Source organism: Oncorhynchus clarkii, chromosome 4, assembly GCF_045791955.1.
Source record: "Oncorhynchus clarkii lewisi isolate Uvic-CL-2024 chromosome 4, UVic_Ocla_1.0, whole genome shotgun sequence".
Taxonomy (NCBI): Eukaryota; Metazoa; Chordata; class Actinopteri; order Salmoniformes; family Salmonidae; genus Oncorhynchus; species Oncorhynchus clarkii.
Genome location: NC_092150.1, coordinates 92,258,640 through 92,275,647, shown reverse-complemented (window position 1 = coordinate 92,275,647; position 17,008 = coordinate 92,258,640). Strand labels below are relative to the sequence as shown.

The following is a 17,008-nucleotide window of genomic DNA, read 5'->3' as shown; positions in this document are numbered from 1 at the left end:
AGAGCTCTATGGGTCTACTGCAGAGCACTACTTTAGACCAGAGCTCTACGGGTCTACTGTAGAGCACTACTTTAGACCAGAGCTCTATGGGTCTACTGTAGAGCGGTCTCTCCTTCACTGCAGCCGAGGTGAGTAAGACATTTAAACGTGTTAACCCTCGCAAGGCTGCAGGCCCAGACGGCATCCCCAGCCGCGCCCTCAGAGCATGCGCAGACCAGCTGGCCGGTGTGTTTACGGACATATTCAATCAATCCCTATACCAGTCTGCTGTTCCCACATGCTTCAAGAGGGCCACCATTGTTCCTGTTCCCAAGAAAGCTAAGGTAACTGAGCTAAACGACTACCGCCCCGTAGCACTCACATCCGTCATCATGAAGTGCTTTGAGAGACTAGTCAAGGACCATATCACCTCCACCCTACCTGACACCCTAGACCCACTCCAATTTGCTTACCGCCCAAATAGGTCCACAGACGATGCAATCTCAACCACACTGCACACTGCCCTAACCCATCTGGACAAGAGGAATACCTATGTGAGAATGCTGTTCATCGACTACAGCTCGGCATTCAACACCATAGTACCCTCCAAGCTCGTCATCAAGCTCGAGACCCTGGGTCTCGACCCCGCCCTGTGCAACTGGGTACTGGACTTCCTGACGGGCCGCCCCCAGGTGGTGAGGGTAGGCAACAACATCTCCTCCCCGCTGATCCTCAACACTGGGGCCCCACAAGGGTGCGTTCTGAGCCCTCTCCTGTACTCCCTGTTCACCCACGACTGCGTGGCCACGCACGCCTCCAACTCAATCATCAAGTTTGCGGACGACACAACAGTGGTAGGCTTGATTACCAACAACGACGAGACGGCCTACAGGGAGGAGGTGAGGGCCCTCGGAGTGTGGTGTCAGGAAAATAACCTCACACTCAACGTCAACAAAACTAAGGAGATGATTGTGGACTTCAGGAAACAGCAGAGGGAACACCCCCCTATCCACATCGATGGAACAGTAGTGGAGAGTGTAGCAAGTTTTAAGTTCCTCGGCATACACATCACAGACAAACTGAATTGGTCCACTCACACAGACAGCATCGTGAAGAAGGCGCAGCAGCGCCTCTTCAACCTCAGGAGGCTGAAGAAATTCGGCTTGTCACCAAAAGCACTCACAAACTTCTACAGATGCACAATCGAGAGCATCCTGGCGGGCTGTATCACCGCCTGGTATGGCAACTGCACCACCCTCAACCGTAAGGCTCTCCAGAGGGTAGTGAGGTCTGCACAACGCATCACCGGGGGCAAACTACCTGCCCCCCAGGACACCTACACCACCCGATGTCACAGGAAGGCCATAAAGATCATCAAGGACATCAACCACCCGAGCCACTGCCTGTTCACCCCGCTATCATCCAGAAGGCGAGGTCAGTACAGGTGCATCAAAGCTGGGACCGAGAGACTGAAAAACAGCTTCTATCTCAAGGCCATCAGACTGTTAAACAGCCACCACTAACATTGAGTGGCTGCTGCCAACACACTGACACGGACTCAACTCCAGCCACTTTAATAATGGGAATTGATGGGAAATGATGTAAATATATCACTAGCCACTTTAAACAATGCTACCTTATATAATGTTACTTACCCTACATTATTCATCTCATATGCATACGTATATACTGTACTCTATATCATCGACTGTATCCTTATGTAATACATGTATCACTAGCCACTTTAACTATGCCACTTTGTTTACATACTCATCTCATTTGTACATACTGTACTCGATACCATCTACTGTATCTTGCCTATGCTGCTCTGTACCATCACTCATTCATATATTCTTATGTACATATTCTTTATCCCCTTACACTGTGTACAAGACAGTAGTTTTGGAATTGTTAGTTAGATTACTTGTTATTACTGCATTGTCGGAACTAGAAGCACAAGCATTTCGCTACACTCGCATTAACATCTGCTAACCATGTGTATGTGACAAATAAAATTTGATTTGATTTGATTTAGACCAGAGCCCTATGGGTCTACTGTAGAGCACTACTTTAGACCAGAGCCCTATGGGTCTACTGTAGAGCACTACTTTAGACCAGAGCTCTACGGGTCTACTGTAGAGCACTACTTTAGACCAGAGCTCTATGGGTCTACTGTAGAGCACTACTTTAGACCAGAGCCCTATGGGTCTACTGTAGAGCACTACTTTAGACCAGAGCCCTATGGGTCTACTGTAGAGCCCTACTTTAGACCAGAGCCCTATGGGTCTACTGTAGAGCACTACTTTAGACCAGAGCCCTATGGGTCTACTGTAGAGCCCTACTTTAGACCAGAGCCCTATGGGTCTACGGTAGAGCACTACTTTAGACCAGAGCTCTACGGCTCTACTGTAGAGCCCTACTTTAGACCAGAGCTTTACGGGTCTACGGTAGTGAATTATATGCTCTTGTGTAGATCTGAGAGGACTGGGTGAACAGCTGAAATAAAGTTGAGTTATTGCTTTTCCATGTCCACTCTATCCAGATCCAGTCTAGTGTCTAGGGGCCAGAGATTGATCCAGTCTAGTGTCTAGGGGCCAGTGGTTGATCCAGTCTAGTGTCTAGGGGCAAGAAGTTGATCCAGTCTAGTGTCTAGGGGCCAGAGGTTGATCCAGTCTAGTGTCTAGGGGCAAGAGGTTGATCCAGTCTAGTGTCTAGGGGCCAGAGGTTGATCCAGTCTAGTGTCTAGGGGCCAGAGGTTGATCCAGTCTAGTGTCTAGGGGCCAGAGGTTGATCCAGTCTAGTGTCTAGGGGCCAGAGGTTGATCCAGTCTAGTGTCTAGGGACCAGAGGTTGATCCAGTCTAAAGTCTAGGGGCCAGAGGTTGAGCCAGTATAGTGTCTAGGGGCCAGAGGTTGAGCCAGTCTAGGGGCCAGAGGTTGATCCAGTCTAGTGTCTTGAGGTTGATCCAGTCTAAGGGCCAGAGGTTGATCCAGTCTAGTGTCTAGGGGCAAGTGGTTGATCCAGTCTACGGGCCAGAGGTTGATCCAGTCTAGTGTCTAGGGGCCAGAGGTTGAGCCAGTCTAGTGTCTAGGGGCCAGAGGTTATTCGAGTCTAGTGTCTAGGGGCCAGAGGTTGAGCCAGTCTAGTGTCTAGGGGCCAGAGGTTGATCCAGTCTAGTGTCTAGAGTCCAGAGGTTGATCCAGTCTAGTGTCTAGGGGCCAGAGGTTGATCCAGTCTAGGGTCCAGAGGTTGATCCAGTCTAGTGTCTAGGGGCCAGTGGTTGATCCAGTCTAGGGGCCAGAGGTTGATCCAGTCTAGTGTCTAGGGGCCAGAGGTTGATCCAGTCTAGTGTCTAGGGGCCAGAGGTTGATCCAGTCTAGGGGCCAGAGGTTGATCCAGTCTAGTGTCTTGAGGTTGATCCAGTCTAAGGGCCAGAGGTTGATCCAGTCTAGTGTCTAGGGGCCAGTGGTTGATCCAGTCTACGGGCCAGAGGTTGATCCAGTCTAGTGTCTAGGGGCCAGAGGTTGAGCCAGTCTAGTGTCTAGGGGCCGGAGGTTAATCGAGTCTAGTGTCTAGGGGCCAGAGGTTGAGCCAGTCTAGTGTCTAGGGTCCAGAGGTTGATCCAGTCTAGTGTCTAGGGGCCAGTGGTTGATCCAGTCTAGGGGCCAGAGGTTGATCCAGTCTAGTGTCTAGGGGCCAGAGGTTGATCCAGTCTAGTGTCTAGGGGCCAGAGGTTGATCCAGTCTAGGGGCCAGACATTGATCCAGTCTAGTGTCTAGGGGCCAGAGGTTGATCCAGTCTAGTGTCTAGGGGCCAGAGGCTGATCCAGTCTAGGGGCCAGAGGTTGATCCAGTTTAGTGTCTAGGGGCCAAAGGTTGATCCAGTCTAGTGTCTAGGGGCCAGAGGTTGATCCAGTCTAGTGTCTAGGGGCCAGAGGTTGAGCCAGTCTAGGGGCCAGAGGTTGATCCAGTCTAGTGTCTAGGGGCCAGAGGTTGATCCAGTCTAGTGTCTAGGGTCCAGAGGTTGATCCAGTCTAGTGTCTAGGGGCCAGATCTTGATCCAGTCTAGTGTCTAGGGGCCAGAGGTTGAGCCAGTCTAGTGTCTAGGGGCCAGAGATAGAGCCAGTCTAGTGGCTAGGGGCCAGAGGTTGATCCAGTCTAGTGTCTAGGGGCCAGTGGTTGTTCCAGTCTAGTGTCTAGGGGCCAGAGGTTGATCCAGTCTAGGGGCCAGAGGTTGATCCAGTCTAGTGTCTAGGGGCCAGAGGTTGATCCAGTCTAATGTCTAGGGGATTGACTTGGGTACCAGAAGTTGGGGAGAAAGAAGCCATTTAGAAGCCTCCTACTCAAAGACTAGGTACACAGAGGAACACACACACACACACACACACACACACACACACACACACACACACACACAGCATGTACATACATTCTTCATGAGGAGGCGGAGCTTGTCGATGTCACCGAGCTGCTGCAAGTCTCTTAATGTCAGGCTGAGCTCGCACGCCGTCTCGTACACCAACGTCTCCATGGTTACCAGGTCATCACACAGCCGCTCCAACCCCGGGATATCCCGCTCCTTCCCGAGACGCACCAATGACAGTGCACAGTCCACCTGACGGACAGACAGGACATCCAATCAGAGAACAGAACACTTGCATGGTTCACTATGGAGTTACTGGTATAGACATGGGCTAGAGGGAGTCACTGGTATAGACATGGGCTAGAGGGAGTCACTGGTATAGACATGGGCTAGAGGGAGTATAGACATGGGCTAGAGGGAGTTACTGGTATAGACATGGGCTAGAGGGAGTCTCTGGTATAGACATGGGCTAGAGGGAGTCTCTGGTATAGACATGGGCTAGAGGGAGTCTCTGGTATAGACATGGGCTAGAGGGAGTCTCTGGTATAGACATGGGCTAGAGGGAGTCTCTGGTATAGACATGGGCTAGAGGGAGTCTCTGGTATAGACATGGGCTAGAGGGAGTCTCTGGTATAGACATGGGCTAGAGGGAGTCTCTGGTATAGACATGGGCTAGAGGGAGTCACTGGTATAGACATGGGCTAGAGGGAGTCACTGGTATAGACATGGGCTAGAGGGAGTCACTGTTATAGACATGGGCTAGAGGGAGTATAGACATGGGCTAGAGGGAGTCACTGGTATAGACATGGGCTAGAGGGAGTCACTGTTATAGACATGGGCTAGAGGGAGTATAGACATGGGCTAGAGGGAGTCACTGGTATAGACATGGGCTAGAGGGAGTATAGACATGGGCTAGAGGGAGTTACTGGTATAGACATGGGCTAGAGGGAGTCTCTGGTATAGACATGGGCTAGAGGGAGTCTCTGGTGTAGACATGAGCTAGAGGGAGTCACTGGTATAGACATGGGCTAGAGGGAGTATAGACATGGGCTAGAGGGAGTCTCTGGTGTAGACATGGGCTAGAGGGAGTCACTGGTATAGACATGGGCTAGAGGGAGTCTCTGGTATAGACATGGGCTAGAGGGAGTCTCTGGTATAGACATGGGCTAGAGGGAGTCTCTGGTATAGACATGGGCTAGAGGGAGTCTCTGGTATAGACATGGGCTAGAGGGAGTCTCTGGTATAGACATGGGCTAGAGGGAGTCACTGGTATAGACATGGGCTAGAGGGAGTCACTGGTATAGACATGGGCTAGAGGGAGTCACTGGTATAGACATGGGCTAGAGGGAGTTACTGGTATAGACATGGGCTAGAGGGAGTTACAGGAATAGACATGGGCTAGAGGGAGTCACTGGTATAGACATGGGCTAGAGGGAGTCACTGGTATAGACATGGGCTAGAGGGAGTTACAGGTATAGACATGGGCTAGAGGGAGTCTCTGGTATAGACATGGGCTAGAGGGAGTCTCTGGTATAGACATGGGCTAGAGGGAGTCACTGTTATAGACATGGGCTAGAGGGAGTCACTGGTATAGACATGGGCTAGAGGGAGTCACTGGTATAGACATGGGCTAGAGGTAGTATAGACATGGGCTAGAGGGAGTTACTGGTATAGACATGGGCTAGAGGGAGTCTCTGGTGTAGACATGGGCTAGAGGGAGTCTCTGGTGTAGACATGGGCTAGAGGGAGTCTCTGGTGTAGACATGGGCTAGAGGGAGTCACTGGTATAGACATGGGCTAGAGGGAGTCACTGGTATAGACATGGGCTAGAGGGAGTCTCTGGTATAGACATGGGCTAGAGGGAGTCTCTGGTATAGGCATGGGCTAGAGGGAGTCTCTGGTATAGACATGGGCTAGAGGGAGTCTCTGGTATAGACATGGGCTAGAGGGAGTCTCTGGTATAGACATGGGCTAGAGGGAGTCTCTGGTATAGACATGGGCTAGAGGGAGTCTCTGGTATAGACATGGGCTAGAGGGAGTCACTGGTATAGACATGGGCTAGAGGGAGTCACTGGTATAGACATGGGCTAGAGGGAGTCACTGGTATAGACATGGGCTAGAGGGAGTCACTGTTATAGACATGGGCTAGAGGGAGTATAGACATGGGCTAGAGGGAGTCACTGGTATAGACATGGGCTAGAGGGAGTCACTGGTATAGACATGGGCTAGAGGGAGTTACTGGTATAGACATGGGCTAGAGGGAGTTACTGGTATAGACATGGGCTAGAGGGAGTTACAGGTATAGACATGGGCTAGAGGGAGTCTCTGGTATAGACATGGGCTAGAGGGAGTCTCTGGTATAGACATGGGCTAGAGGGAGTCTCTGGTATAGACATGGGCTAGAGGGAGTCACTGTTATAGACATGGGCTAGAGGGAGTATAGACATGGGCTAGAGGGAGTTACTGGTATAGACATGGGCTAGAGGGAGTCTCTGGTGTAGACATGGGCTAGAGGGAGTCTCTGGTGTAGACATGGGCTAGAGGGAGTCTCTGGTATAGACATGGGCTAGAGGGAGTCACTGGTATAGACATGGGCTAGAGGGAGTCACTGGTATAGACATGGGCTAGAGGGAGTCACTGGTATAGACATGGGCTAGAGGGAGTCACTGGTATAGACATGGGCTAGAGGGAGTCACTGGTATAGACATGGGCTAGAGGGACTCACTGGTATAGACATGGGCTAGAGGGAGTTACTGGTATAGACATGGGCTAGAGGGAGTTACAGGTATAGACATGGGCTAGAGGGAGTCACTGTTATAGACATGGGCTAGAGGGAGTATAGACATGGGCTAGAGGGAGTCTCTGGTATAGGCATGGGCTAGAGGGAGTCTCTGGTATAGACATGGGCTAGAGGGAGTCTCTGGTATAGACATGGGCTAGAGGGAGTTACTGGTATAGACATGGGCTAGAGGGAGTTACAGGTATAGACATGGGCTAGAGGGAGTCTCTGGTATAGACATGGGCTAGAGGGAGTCACTGTTATAGACATGGGCTAGAGGGAGTATAGACATGGGCTAGAGGGAGTCTCTGGTATAGGCATGGGCTAGAGGGAGTCTCTGGTATAGACATGGGCTAGAGGGAGTCACTGGTATAGACATGGGCTAGAGGGAGTATAGACATGGGCTAGAGGGAGTTACAGGTATAGACATGGGCTAGAGGGAGTCTCAGGTATAGACATGGGCTAGAGGGAGTTAACCAGTGTCTATACCAGTAACTCCCTCTAACCCTAAATTCCCTAATCTTTTCACTGGTGGGTGTCTTTCTCTTCATACATTACTACAGTAACCCTCCCTACCTCCCCCTACCTCTCTACTCCCCTCCCTCTAGCCCATGTCTATACCAGTAACTCCCTACAACAGACAGACAGACAGGATGGGTACAACAACTCCACTGTTATGTTGCACGACACTAAGATGGAGGACGTGTTCTTATTGGAGGCAGTGTGCGCGACAGTAAAACCCTTCCCCTGGTTCTTATTGGAGGCAGTGTGTGCGACAGTAAAACCCTTCCCCTGGTTCTTATTGGAGGCAGTGTGTGTGACAGTAAAACTCTTCCCCTGGTTCTTATTGGAGGCAGTGTGCGCGACAGTAAAACCCTTCCCCTGGTTCTTATTGGAGGCAGCGTGCGTGACAGTAAAACCCTTCCCCTGGTTCTTATTGGAGGCAGTGTGCGCGACAGTAAAACCCTTCCCCTGGTTCTTATTGGAGGCAGCGTGCGCGACAGTAAAACCCTTCCCCTGGTTCTTATTGGAGGCAGCGTGCGCGACAGTAAAACCCTTCCCCTGGTTCTTATTGGAGGCAGCGTGCGCGACAGTAAAACCCTTCCCTGGTTCTTATTGGAGGCAGCGTGCGCGACAGTAAAACCCTTCCCCTGGTTATTATTGGAGGCAGTGTGTGCGACAGTAAAACCCTTCCCTGGTTCTTATTGGAGGCAGTGTGTGCGACAGTAAAACCCTTCCCCTGGTTCTTATTGGAGGCAGTGAGTGCGACAGTAAAACCCTTCCCCTGGTTCTTATTGGAGGCAGTGTGCGCGACAGTAAAATTTTTCCCCTGGTTCTTATTGGAGGCAGCGTGCGCGACAGTAAAACCTTTCCCCCGGTTCTTATTAACAGTACCTATCTAGAACAGGAGTCTATGTTCTTATTGGAGGCAGCGTGCGCGACAGTAAAACCCTTCCCCCGGTTCTTAACAGTACCTGTCTAGAACAGGAGTCTATGTTCTTATTGGAGGCAGTGTGTGCGACAGTAAAACCCTTCCCCCGGTTCTTAACAGTACCTGTCTAGAACAGGAGTCGATGTCCTGGGCACGGCTCAGGTACCAGTCAGTCAACAGGTCCATGGGGGGCGTGGCCGTACGGAACCGCAGCCAATCAGGAGCGTCCTCATACAGGAAGTGGGCATGGTCCTGGAGGTTTTGATCCAATAACGTCCTGCGAGAGGAGGAACACAGGCACACCAACATGCAGGTATAATACCAGAGTAATGGCACTTCTGATTGATTGATAAAGTAACAGACCCTTCTGGTCAGTTACCAAGGAAACAGTGGTGCAATGTGTCCTACCTGCACTGGTCCTCTTCACACCAGTCCATCTCCCTGTGTCTCTGTTCATCCCAGGGGATCACCCCCAAATCTCCTCTCTCATCCACACTGAGAGGGAGGGGGGGGGGGGGGAGAAAGTTTGTTAACATCATCCTGATTATACCGACTACAGTAGATCTAAACAGCCAGTTTACTTGGTAACAGCCAGTTACCTAAACAGAGCAGAGCAGAGTAGAGTAGAGTAATGCAGAGTAGAGTAGAGTAGAGCAGAGTAATGCAGAGTAGAGTAGAACAGAACAGAGTAGAGCAGGAGTAGAACAGAACAGGAGTAGAACAGAACAGAGTAGAGCAGAGTAATGCAGAGTAGAGTAGAACAGAACAGAACAGAGTAGAGCAGGAGTAGAACAGAACAGGAGTAGAACAGAACAGAGCAGAGCAGAACAGGAGTAGAGCAGAACAGGAGTAGAGCAGAACAGGAGTAGAACAGAACAGAACAAGAGTAGAGCAGAACAGAACAGGAGTAGAGTAGAACAGGAGTAGAGCAGAACAGAACAGGAGTAGAGCAGAACAGAGTAGAACAGGAGTAGAACAGAACAGAACAGGAGTAGAGCAGAACAGAACAGGAGTAGAGCAGAACAGAACAGGAGTAGAACAGGAGTAGAACAGAACAGAACAGGAGTAGAACAGGAGTAGAGCAGAACAGAACAGGAGTAGAGCAGAACAGAACAGGAGTAGAGCAGAACAGAGTAGAACAGGAGTAGAGCAGAACAGAACAGGAGTAGAGCAGAACAGAACAGGAGTAGAACAGGAGTAGAACAGAACAGAACAGGAGTAGAGCAGAACAGAACAGGAGTAGAGCAGAACAGAACAGGAGTAGAGCAGAACAGAGTAGAACAGGAGTAGAACAGAACAGAACAGAACAGGAGTAGAACAGAACAAGAGTAGAGCAGAACAGAACAGGAGTAGAGTAGAACAGGAGTAGAGCAGAACAGAACAGGAGTAGAGCAGAACACAGTAGAACAGGAGTAGAACAGAACAGGAGTAGAGCAGAACACAGTAGAACAGGAGTAGAACAGAACAGAACAGGAGTAGAACAGGAGTAGAGCAGAACAGAACAGGAGTAGAACAGGAGTAGAACAGAACAGAACAGGAGTAGAACAGAACAGGAGTAGAACAGGAGTAGAGCAGAACAGAACACAGTAGAACAGGAGTAGAACAGAACAGAACAGGAGTAGAACAGAACAGAACAGGAGTAGAACAGGAGTAGAGCAGAACAGAACACAGTAGAACAGGAGTAGAACAGAACAGGAGTAGAACAGAACAGAAAAGGAGTAGAACAGGAGTAGAGCAGAACAGAACACAGTAGAACAGGAGTAGAACAGAACAGAACAGGAGTAGAACAGGAGTAGAGCAGAACAGAACACAGTAGAACAGGAGTAGAACAGAACAGAACAGGAGTAGAACAGAACAGGAGTAGAACAGGAGTAGAACAGAACAGAACAGGAGTAGAACAGAACAGAACAGGAGTAGAGCAGAACAGAACAGGAGTAGAACAGGAGTAGAGCAGAACAGGAGTAGAACAGGAGTAGAACAGGAGTAGAACAGAACAGAACAGGAGTAGAGCAGAACAGAACAGGAGTAGAACAGGAGTAGAACAGGAGTAGAGCAGAACAGAACACAGTAGAACAGGAGTAGAGCAGAACAGAACAGGAGTAGAACAGGAGTAGAGCAGAACAGAACAGGAGTAGAACAGGAGTAGAACAGGAGTAGAACAGGAGTAGAGCAGAACAGAACAGGAGTAGAACAGGAGTAGAACAGGAGTAGAACAGAACAGGAGTAGAACAGGAGTAGAGCAGAACAGAACAGGAGTAGAACAGGAATAGAGCAGAACAGAACAGGAGTAGAACAGGAGTAGAGCAGAACAGAACAGGAGTAGAACAGGAGCAGAACAGAACAGGAGTAGAACAGGAGTAGAACAGAACAGAACAGGAGTAGAACAGAACAGAACAGGAGTAGAACAGGAGTAGAGCAGAACAGAACAGGAGTAGAGCAGAACAGAACAGGAGTAGAACAGAACAGAACAGGAGTAGAACAGGAGTAGAGCAGAACAGAACAGGAGTAGAACAGAACAGAACAGGAGTAGAACAGAACAGGAGTAGAACAGGAGCAGAACAGGAGTAGAACAGGAGCAGAACAGGAGTAGAGCAGAACAGAACAGGAGTAGAACAGGAGTAGAACAGAACAGAACAGGAGTAGAACAGGAGTAGAGCAGAACAGAACACAGTAGAACAGGAGTAGAGCAGAACAGAAAAGGAGTAGAACAGGAGTAGAGCAGAACAGAACAGGAGTAGAACAGGAGCAGAACAGGAGTAGAGCAGAACAGAACAGGAGTAGAACAGGAGTAGAACAGAACAGGAGTAGAACAGGAGTAGAGCAGAACAGAACAGGAGTAGAACAGGAGTAGAACAGGAGTAGAGCAGAACAGAACAGGAGTAGAACAGGAGTAGAACAGAACAGAACAGGAGTAGAACAGAACAGAACAGGAGTAGAGCAGAACAGAACAGAACAGGAGTAGAACAGAACAGAAGACTTCAGTGGTAATATCTTAGCATGAATCAGAGAAACCTACATCTGTCTAGAAACAGAAAGAAACTCAGCTAGAAAGCAATAGAATATGTCCTCAATGGCACCCTATGCCCTATAAACCCTGGTCTAAAGAAGTGCACTACAGCCCCATAGATCCTGGTCAAAAGAAGTGCACTACAGCCCCATAGACCCTGGTCTAAAGTAGTGCACTACAGCCCCATAGACCCTGGTCTAAAGTAGTGCACTACAGCCCCATAGACCCTGGTCTAAAGTAGTGCACTACAGCCCCATAGACCCTGGTCTAAAGTAGTTCACTACAGCCCCATAGACCCTGGTCTAAAGTAGTGCACTACAGCCCCATAGATCCTGGTCAAAAGAAGTGCACTACAGCCCCATAGACCCTGGTCTAAAGTAGTGCACTACAGCCCCATAGATCCTGGTCAAAAGAAGTGCACTACAGCCCCATAGACCCTGGTCTAAAGTAGTGCACTACAGCCCCATAGACCCTGGTCAAAAGAAGTGCACTACAGCCCCATAGACCCTGGTCTAAAGTAGTGCACTACAGCCCCATAGACCCTGGTCTAAAGTAGTGCACTACAGCCCCATAGACCCTGGTCAAAAGAAGTGCACTACAGCCCCATAGACCCTGGTCTAAAGTAGTGCACTACAGCCCCATAGATCCTGGTCAAAAGAAGTGCACTACAGCCCCATAGACCCTGGTCTAAAGTAGTGCACTACAGCCCCATAGACCCTGGTCTAAAGTAGTGCACTACAGCCCCATAGACCCTGGTCTAAAGTAGTGCACTACAGCCCCATAGACCCTGGTCTAAAGTAGTTCACTACAGCCCCATAGACCCTGGTCTAAAGTAGTGCACTACAGCCCCATAGATCCTGGTCAAAAGAAGTGCACTACAGCCCCATAGACCCTGGTCTAAAGTAGTGCACTACAGCCCCATAGATCCTGGTCAAAAGAAGTGCACTACAGCCCCATAGACCCTGGTCTAAAGTAGTGCACTACAGCCCCATAGACCCTGGTCAAAAGAAGTGCACTACAGCCCCATAGACCCTGGTCTAAAGTAGTGCACTACAGCCCCATAGACCCTGGTCTAAAGTAGTGCACTACAGCCCCATAGACCCTGGTCAAAAGAAGTGCACTACAGCCCCATAGACCCTGGTCTAAAGTAGTGCACTACAGCCCCATAGACCCTGGTCAAAAGAAGTGCACTACAGCCCCATAGACCCTGGTCTAAAGTAGTGCACTACAGCCCCATAGACCCTGGTCTAAAGTAGTTCACTACAGCCCCATAGACCCTGGTCTAAAGTAGTGCACTACAGCCCCATAGACCCTGGTCAAAAGAAGTGCACTACAGCCCCATAGACCCTGGTCTAAAGTAGTGCACTACAGCCCCATAGATCCTGGTCAAAAGAAGTGCACTACAGCCCCATAGACCCTGGTCTAAAGTAGTGCACTACAGCCCCATAGACCCTGGTCAAAAGAAGTGCACTACAGCCCCATAGACCCTGGTCTAAAGTAGTGCACTACAGCCCCATAGATCCTGGTCTAAAGTAGTGCACTACAGCCCCATAGACCCTGGTCAAAAGAAGTGCACTACAGCCCCATAGACCCTGGTCTAAAGTAGTGCACTACAGCCCCATAGACCCTGGTCAAAAGAAGTGCACTACAGCCCCATAGACCCTGGTCTAAAGTAGTGCACTACAGCCCCATAGACCCTGGTCTAAAGTAGTGCACTACAGCCCCATAGACCCTGGTCTAAAGTAGTGCACTACAGCCCCATAGATCCTGGTCTAAAGTAGTGCACTACAGCCCCATAGACCCTGGTCTAAAGTAGTGCACTACAGCCCCATAGACCCTGGTCTAAAGTAGTGCACTACAGCCCCATAGACCCTGGTCTAAAGTAGTGCACTGTAAAGGGGATAGGATTCCAGTTGGAACGTGTCCAGCCAAACAATAAACAACAACAACAACAACAACAACAACAACAACATGTTCAAAAAGGGGAATATGTCGGATATAAATAACAGACTTCTAAAAGCCGCGCGAGTCGGTCGGCGCAACGCTCTAACTCTTCCCCCTTCTCCTTAAGGCTGACACGTCTGAGACAAGCAGGAATGAACAGAAAGAGGGGAAAATCAGAGGAGAGAAACAGGCGACGCTTCCTCGCGTGCCCCCCTGCTGCCACAACGACAACCCAGTGACAAACACACAGGCTCATGGGAAACGAGAGACCTGCTTTTATCTGTGTGATTTATGCATACTTCTTATTCTAAAATGGATTCAATTGTTGGTTTTCTTCTCCTCAATCTACACACAATACTCCATAATGACAAAGAAATGAATCTAATTAAATATTAGATATAGATTAAGTAAGTACTTTCTGAATGCACTGTACAGTGGTAGCTCCACTAAAAGTTGTAATTATGCTGCAGGTAATGTGTGGGTTAGTACGGTACCCTGCGTCACTACCTCAGACCACCACCAGGGGGAGTTAGAGGTAATGTGTGGGTTAGTACGGTACCCTGCGTCACTACCTCAGACCACCACCAGGGGGAGTTAGAGGTAATGTGTGGTTTAGTACGGTACCCTGCATCACTACCTCAGACCACCACCAGGGGGAGTTAGAGGTAATGTGTGGGTTAGTACGGTACCCTGCGTCACTACCTCAGACCACCACCAGGGGGAGTTAGAGGTAATGTGTGGTTTAGTACGGTACCCTGCGTCACTACCTCAGACCACCACCAGGGGGAGTTAGAGGTAATGTGTGGGTTAGTACGGTACCCTGCATCACTACCTCAGACCACCACCAGGGGGAGTTAGAGGTAATGTGTGGTTTAGTACGGTACCCTGCGTCACTACCTCAGACCACCACCAGGGGGAGTTAGAGGTAATGTGTGGTTTAGTACGGTACCCTGCATCACTACCTCAGACCACCACCAGGGGGAGTTAGAGGTAATGTGTGGGTTAGTACGGTACCCTGCGTCACTACCTCAGACCACCACCAGGGGGAGTTAGAGGTAATGTGTGGTTTAGTACGGTACCCTGCGTCACTACCTCAGACCACCACCAGGGGGAGTTAGAGGTAATGTGTGGTTTAGTACGGTACCCTGCATCACTACCTCAGACCACCACCAGGGGGAGTTAGAGGTAATGTGTGGTTTAGTACGGTACCCTGCGTCACTACCTCAGACCACCACCAGGGGGAGTTAGAGGTAATGTGTGGGTTAGTACGGTACCCTGCGTCACTACCTCAGACCACCACCAGGGGGAGTTAGAGGTAATGTGTGGGTTAGTACGGTACCCTGCATCACTACCTCAGACCACCACCAGGGGGAGTTAGAGGTAATGTGTGGTTTAGTACGGTACCCTGCGTCACTACCTCAGACCACCACCAGGGGGAGTTAGAGGTAATGTGTGGGTTAGTACGGTACCCTGCATCACTACCTCAGACCACCACCAGGGGGAGTTAGAGGTAATGTGTGGGTTAGTACGGTACCCTGCGTCACTACCTCAGACCACCACCAGGGGGAGTTAGAGGTAATGTGTGGTTTAGTACGGTACCCTGCGTCACTACCTCAGACCACCACCAGGGGGAGTTAGAGGTAATGTGTGGGTTAGTACGGTACCCTGCATCACTACCTCAGACCACCACCAGGGGGAGTTAGAGGTAATGTGTGGTTTAGTACAGTACCCTGCGTCACTACCTCAGACCACCACCAGGGGGAGTTAGAGGTAATGTGTGGTTTAGTACGGTACCCTGCGTCACTACCTCAGACCACCACCAGGGGGAGTTAGAGGTAATGTGTGGGTTAGTACGGTACCCTGCGTCACTACCTCAGACCACCACCAGGGGGAGTTAGAGGTAATGTGTGGTTTAGTACGGTACCCTGCGTCACTACCTCAGACCACCACCAGGGGGAGTTAGAGGTAATGTGTGGGTTAGTACGGTACCCTGCGTCACTACCTCAGACCACCACCAGGGGGAGTTAGAGGTAATGTGTGGTTTAGTACAGTACCCTGCGTCACTACCTCAGACCACCACCAGGGGGAGTTAGAGGTAATGTGTGGGTTAGTACGGTACCCTGCATCACTACCTCAGACCACCACCAGGGGGAGTTAGAGGTAATGTGTGGTTTAGTACGGTACCCTGCGTCACTACCTCAGACCACCACCAGGGGGAGTTAGAGGTAATGTGTGGTTTAGTACGGTACCCTGCGTCACTACCTCAGACCACCACCAGGGGGAGTTAGAGGTAATGTGTGGTTTAGTACGGTACCCTGCGTCACCACTTCATTGCTCCAGACCACCACCAGGGGGAGTTAGAGGTAATGTGTGGTTTAGTACGGTACCCTGCGTCACCACTTCATTGCTCCAGACCACCACCAGGGGGAGTTAGAGGTAATGTGTGGTTTAGTACGGTACCCTGCGTCACCACTTCATTGCTCCAGACCACCACCAGGGGGAGTTAGAGGTAATGTGTGGTTTAGTACGGTACCCTGCGTCAACACTTCATTGCTCCAGACCACCACCAGGGGGAGTTAGAGGTAATGTGTGGTTTAGTACGGTACCCTGCGTCACCACTTCATTGCTCCAGACCACCACCAGGGGGAGTTAGAGGTAATGTGTGGTTTAGTACGGTACCCTGCGTCACCACTTCATTGCTCCAGACCACCACCAGGGGGAGTTAGAGGTAATGTGTGGTTTAGTACGGTACCCTGCGTCACCACTTCATTGCTCCAGACCACCACCAGGGGGAGTTAGAGGTAATGTGTGGTTTAGTACGGTACCCTGCGTCACCACTTCATTGCTCCAGACCACCACCAGGGGGAGTTAGAGTGGAGGCCACTACGACAGAAAGTAGTTAGTTATACAGCGCCTGCGTGGTGCAACAGTCTAAGACACCGTGTAGCAGTGCAAGCTGTGTTGCCACAGATGCTGGTTCAATACCCGTGCCGGCCTCTACTGGGAGACCCATGAGATGGACTGTAGGTTTTTGTTTTTTCTCCGTCTAAAAACAGAAATAATTCTAAAAAACAAACAGGCTTTATTTACATATTAGTAACAATGTCTCACCGCAGGTTCTAGAATGGCATTTATCCTCATCTTACGTTATTGAACGTTACGTCTCCAAAATATAGTTGGACCTAGCTAGCCCGCCCGTGGAGACGGATCTAGCCCGCCCGTGGAAACGGACCTAGCCCGCCCGTGGAGACGGACCTAGCCCGCCCGTGGAGACGGACCTAGCCCGTGGAGAGGGACCTAGCCCATGGAGAAGGGAGGAGGAGGAAGTGAGAGGGGGGGTGGACCCCCACCGCGGCACACTGGGTAGTACAGAGCAGCATTAACAATGGCACTGACTGGGAAACGTTCCCGCTGTTCTGTTCTTAGTGCCAGTCTGCACGTTCAAACTAAAACAATGTAACTAATAATGGCATCTTTATGCTTTCGTTAATAAAATAATAATAACT

The 17,008-nt window shown here is 50.2% G+C and overlaps 1 protein-coding gene across 1 annotated transcript in view; it reads right to left on the bottom strand.

Annotated features, from left to right (window-relative positions):
- The window catches only part of LOC139407442 (NBAS subunit of NRZ tethering complex-like), a 289,155-nt gene that overhangs the window by 191,927 nt on the left and 80,220 nt on the right, over positions 1–17,008 (bottom strand). Inside the window, exons 22-24 of the mRNA XM_071151235.1 lie at positions 8,960–9,046; positions 8,675–8,828; positions 4,407–4,592 (exon numbers count right to left, since the gene is read on the bottom strand). Of these exons, the coding sequence (XP_071007336.1) occupies positions 4,407–4,592; positions 8,675–8,828; positions 8,960–9,046 (427 nt within the window). The remainder of the gene's footprint in view (positions 1–4,406; positions 4,593–8,674; positions 8,829–8,959; positions 9,047–17,008) is intronic.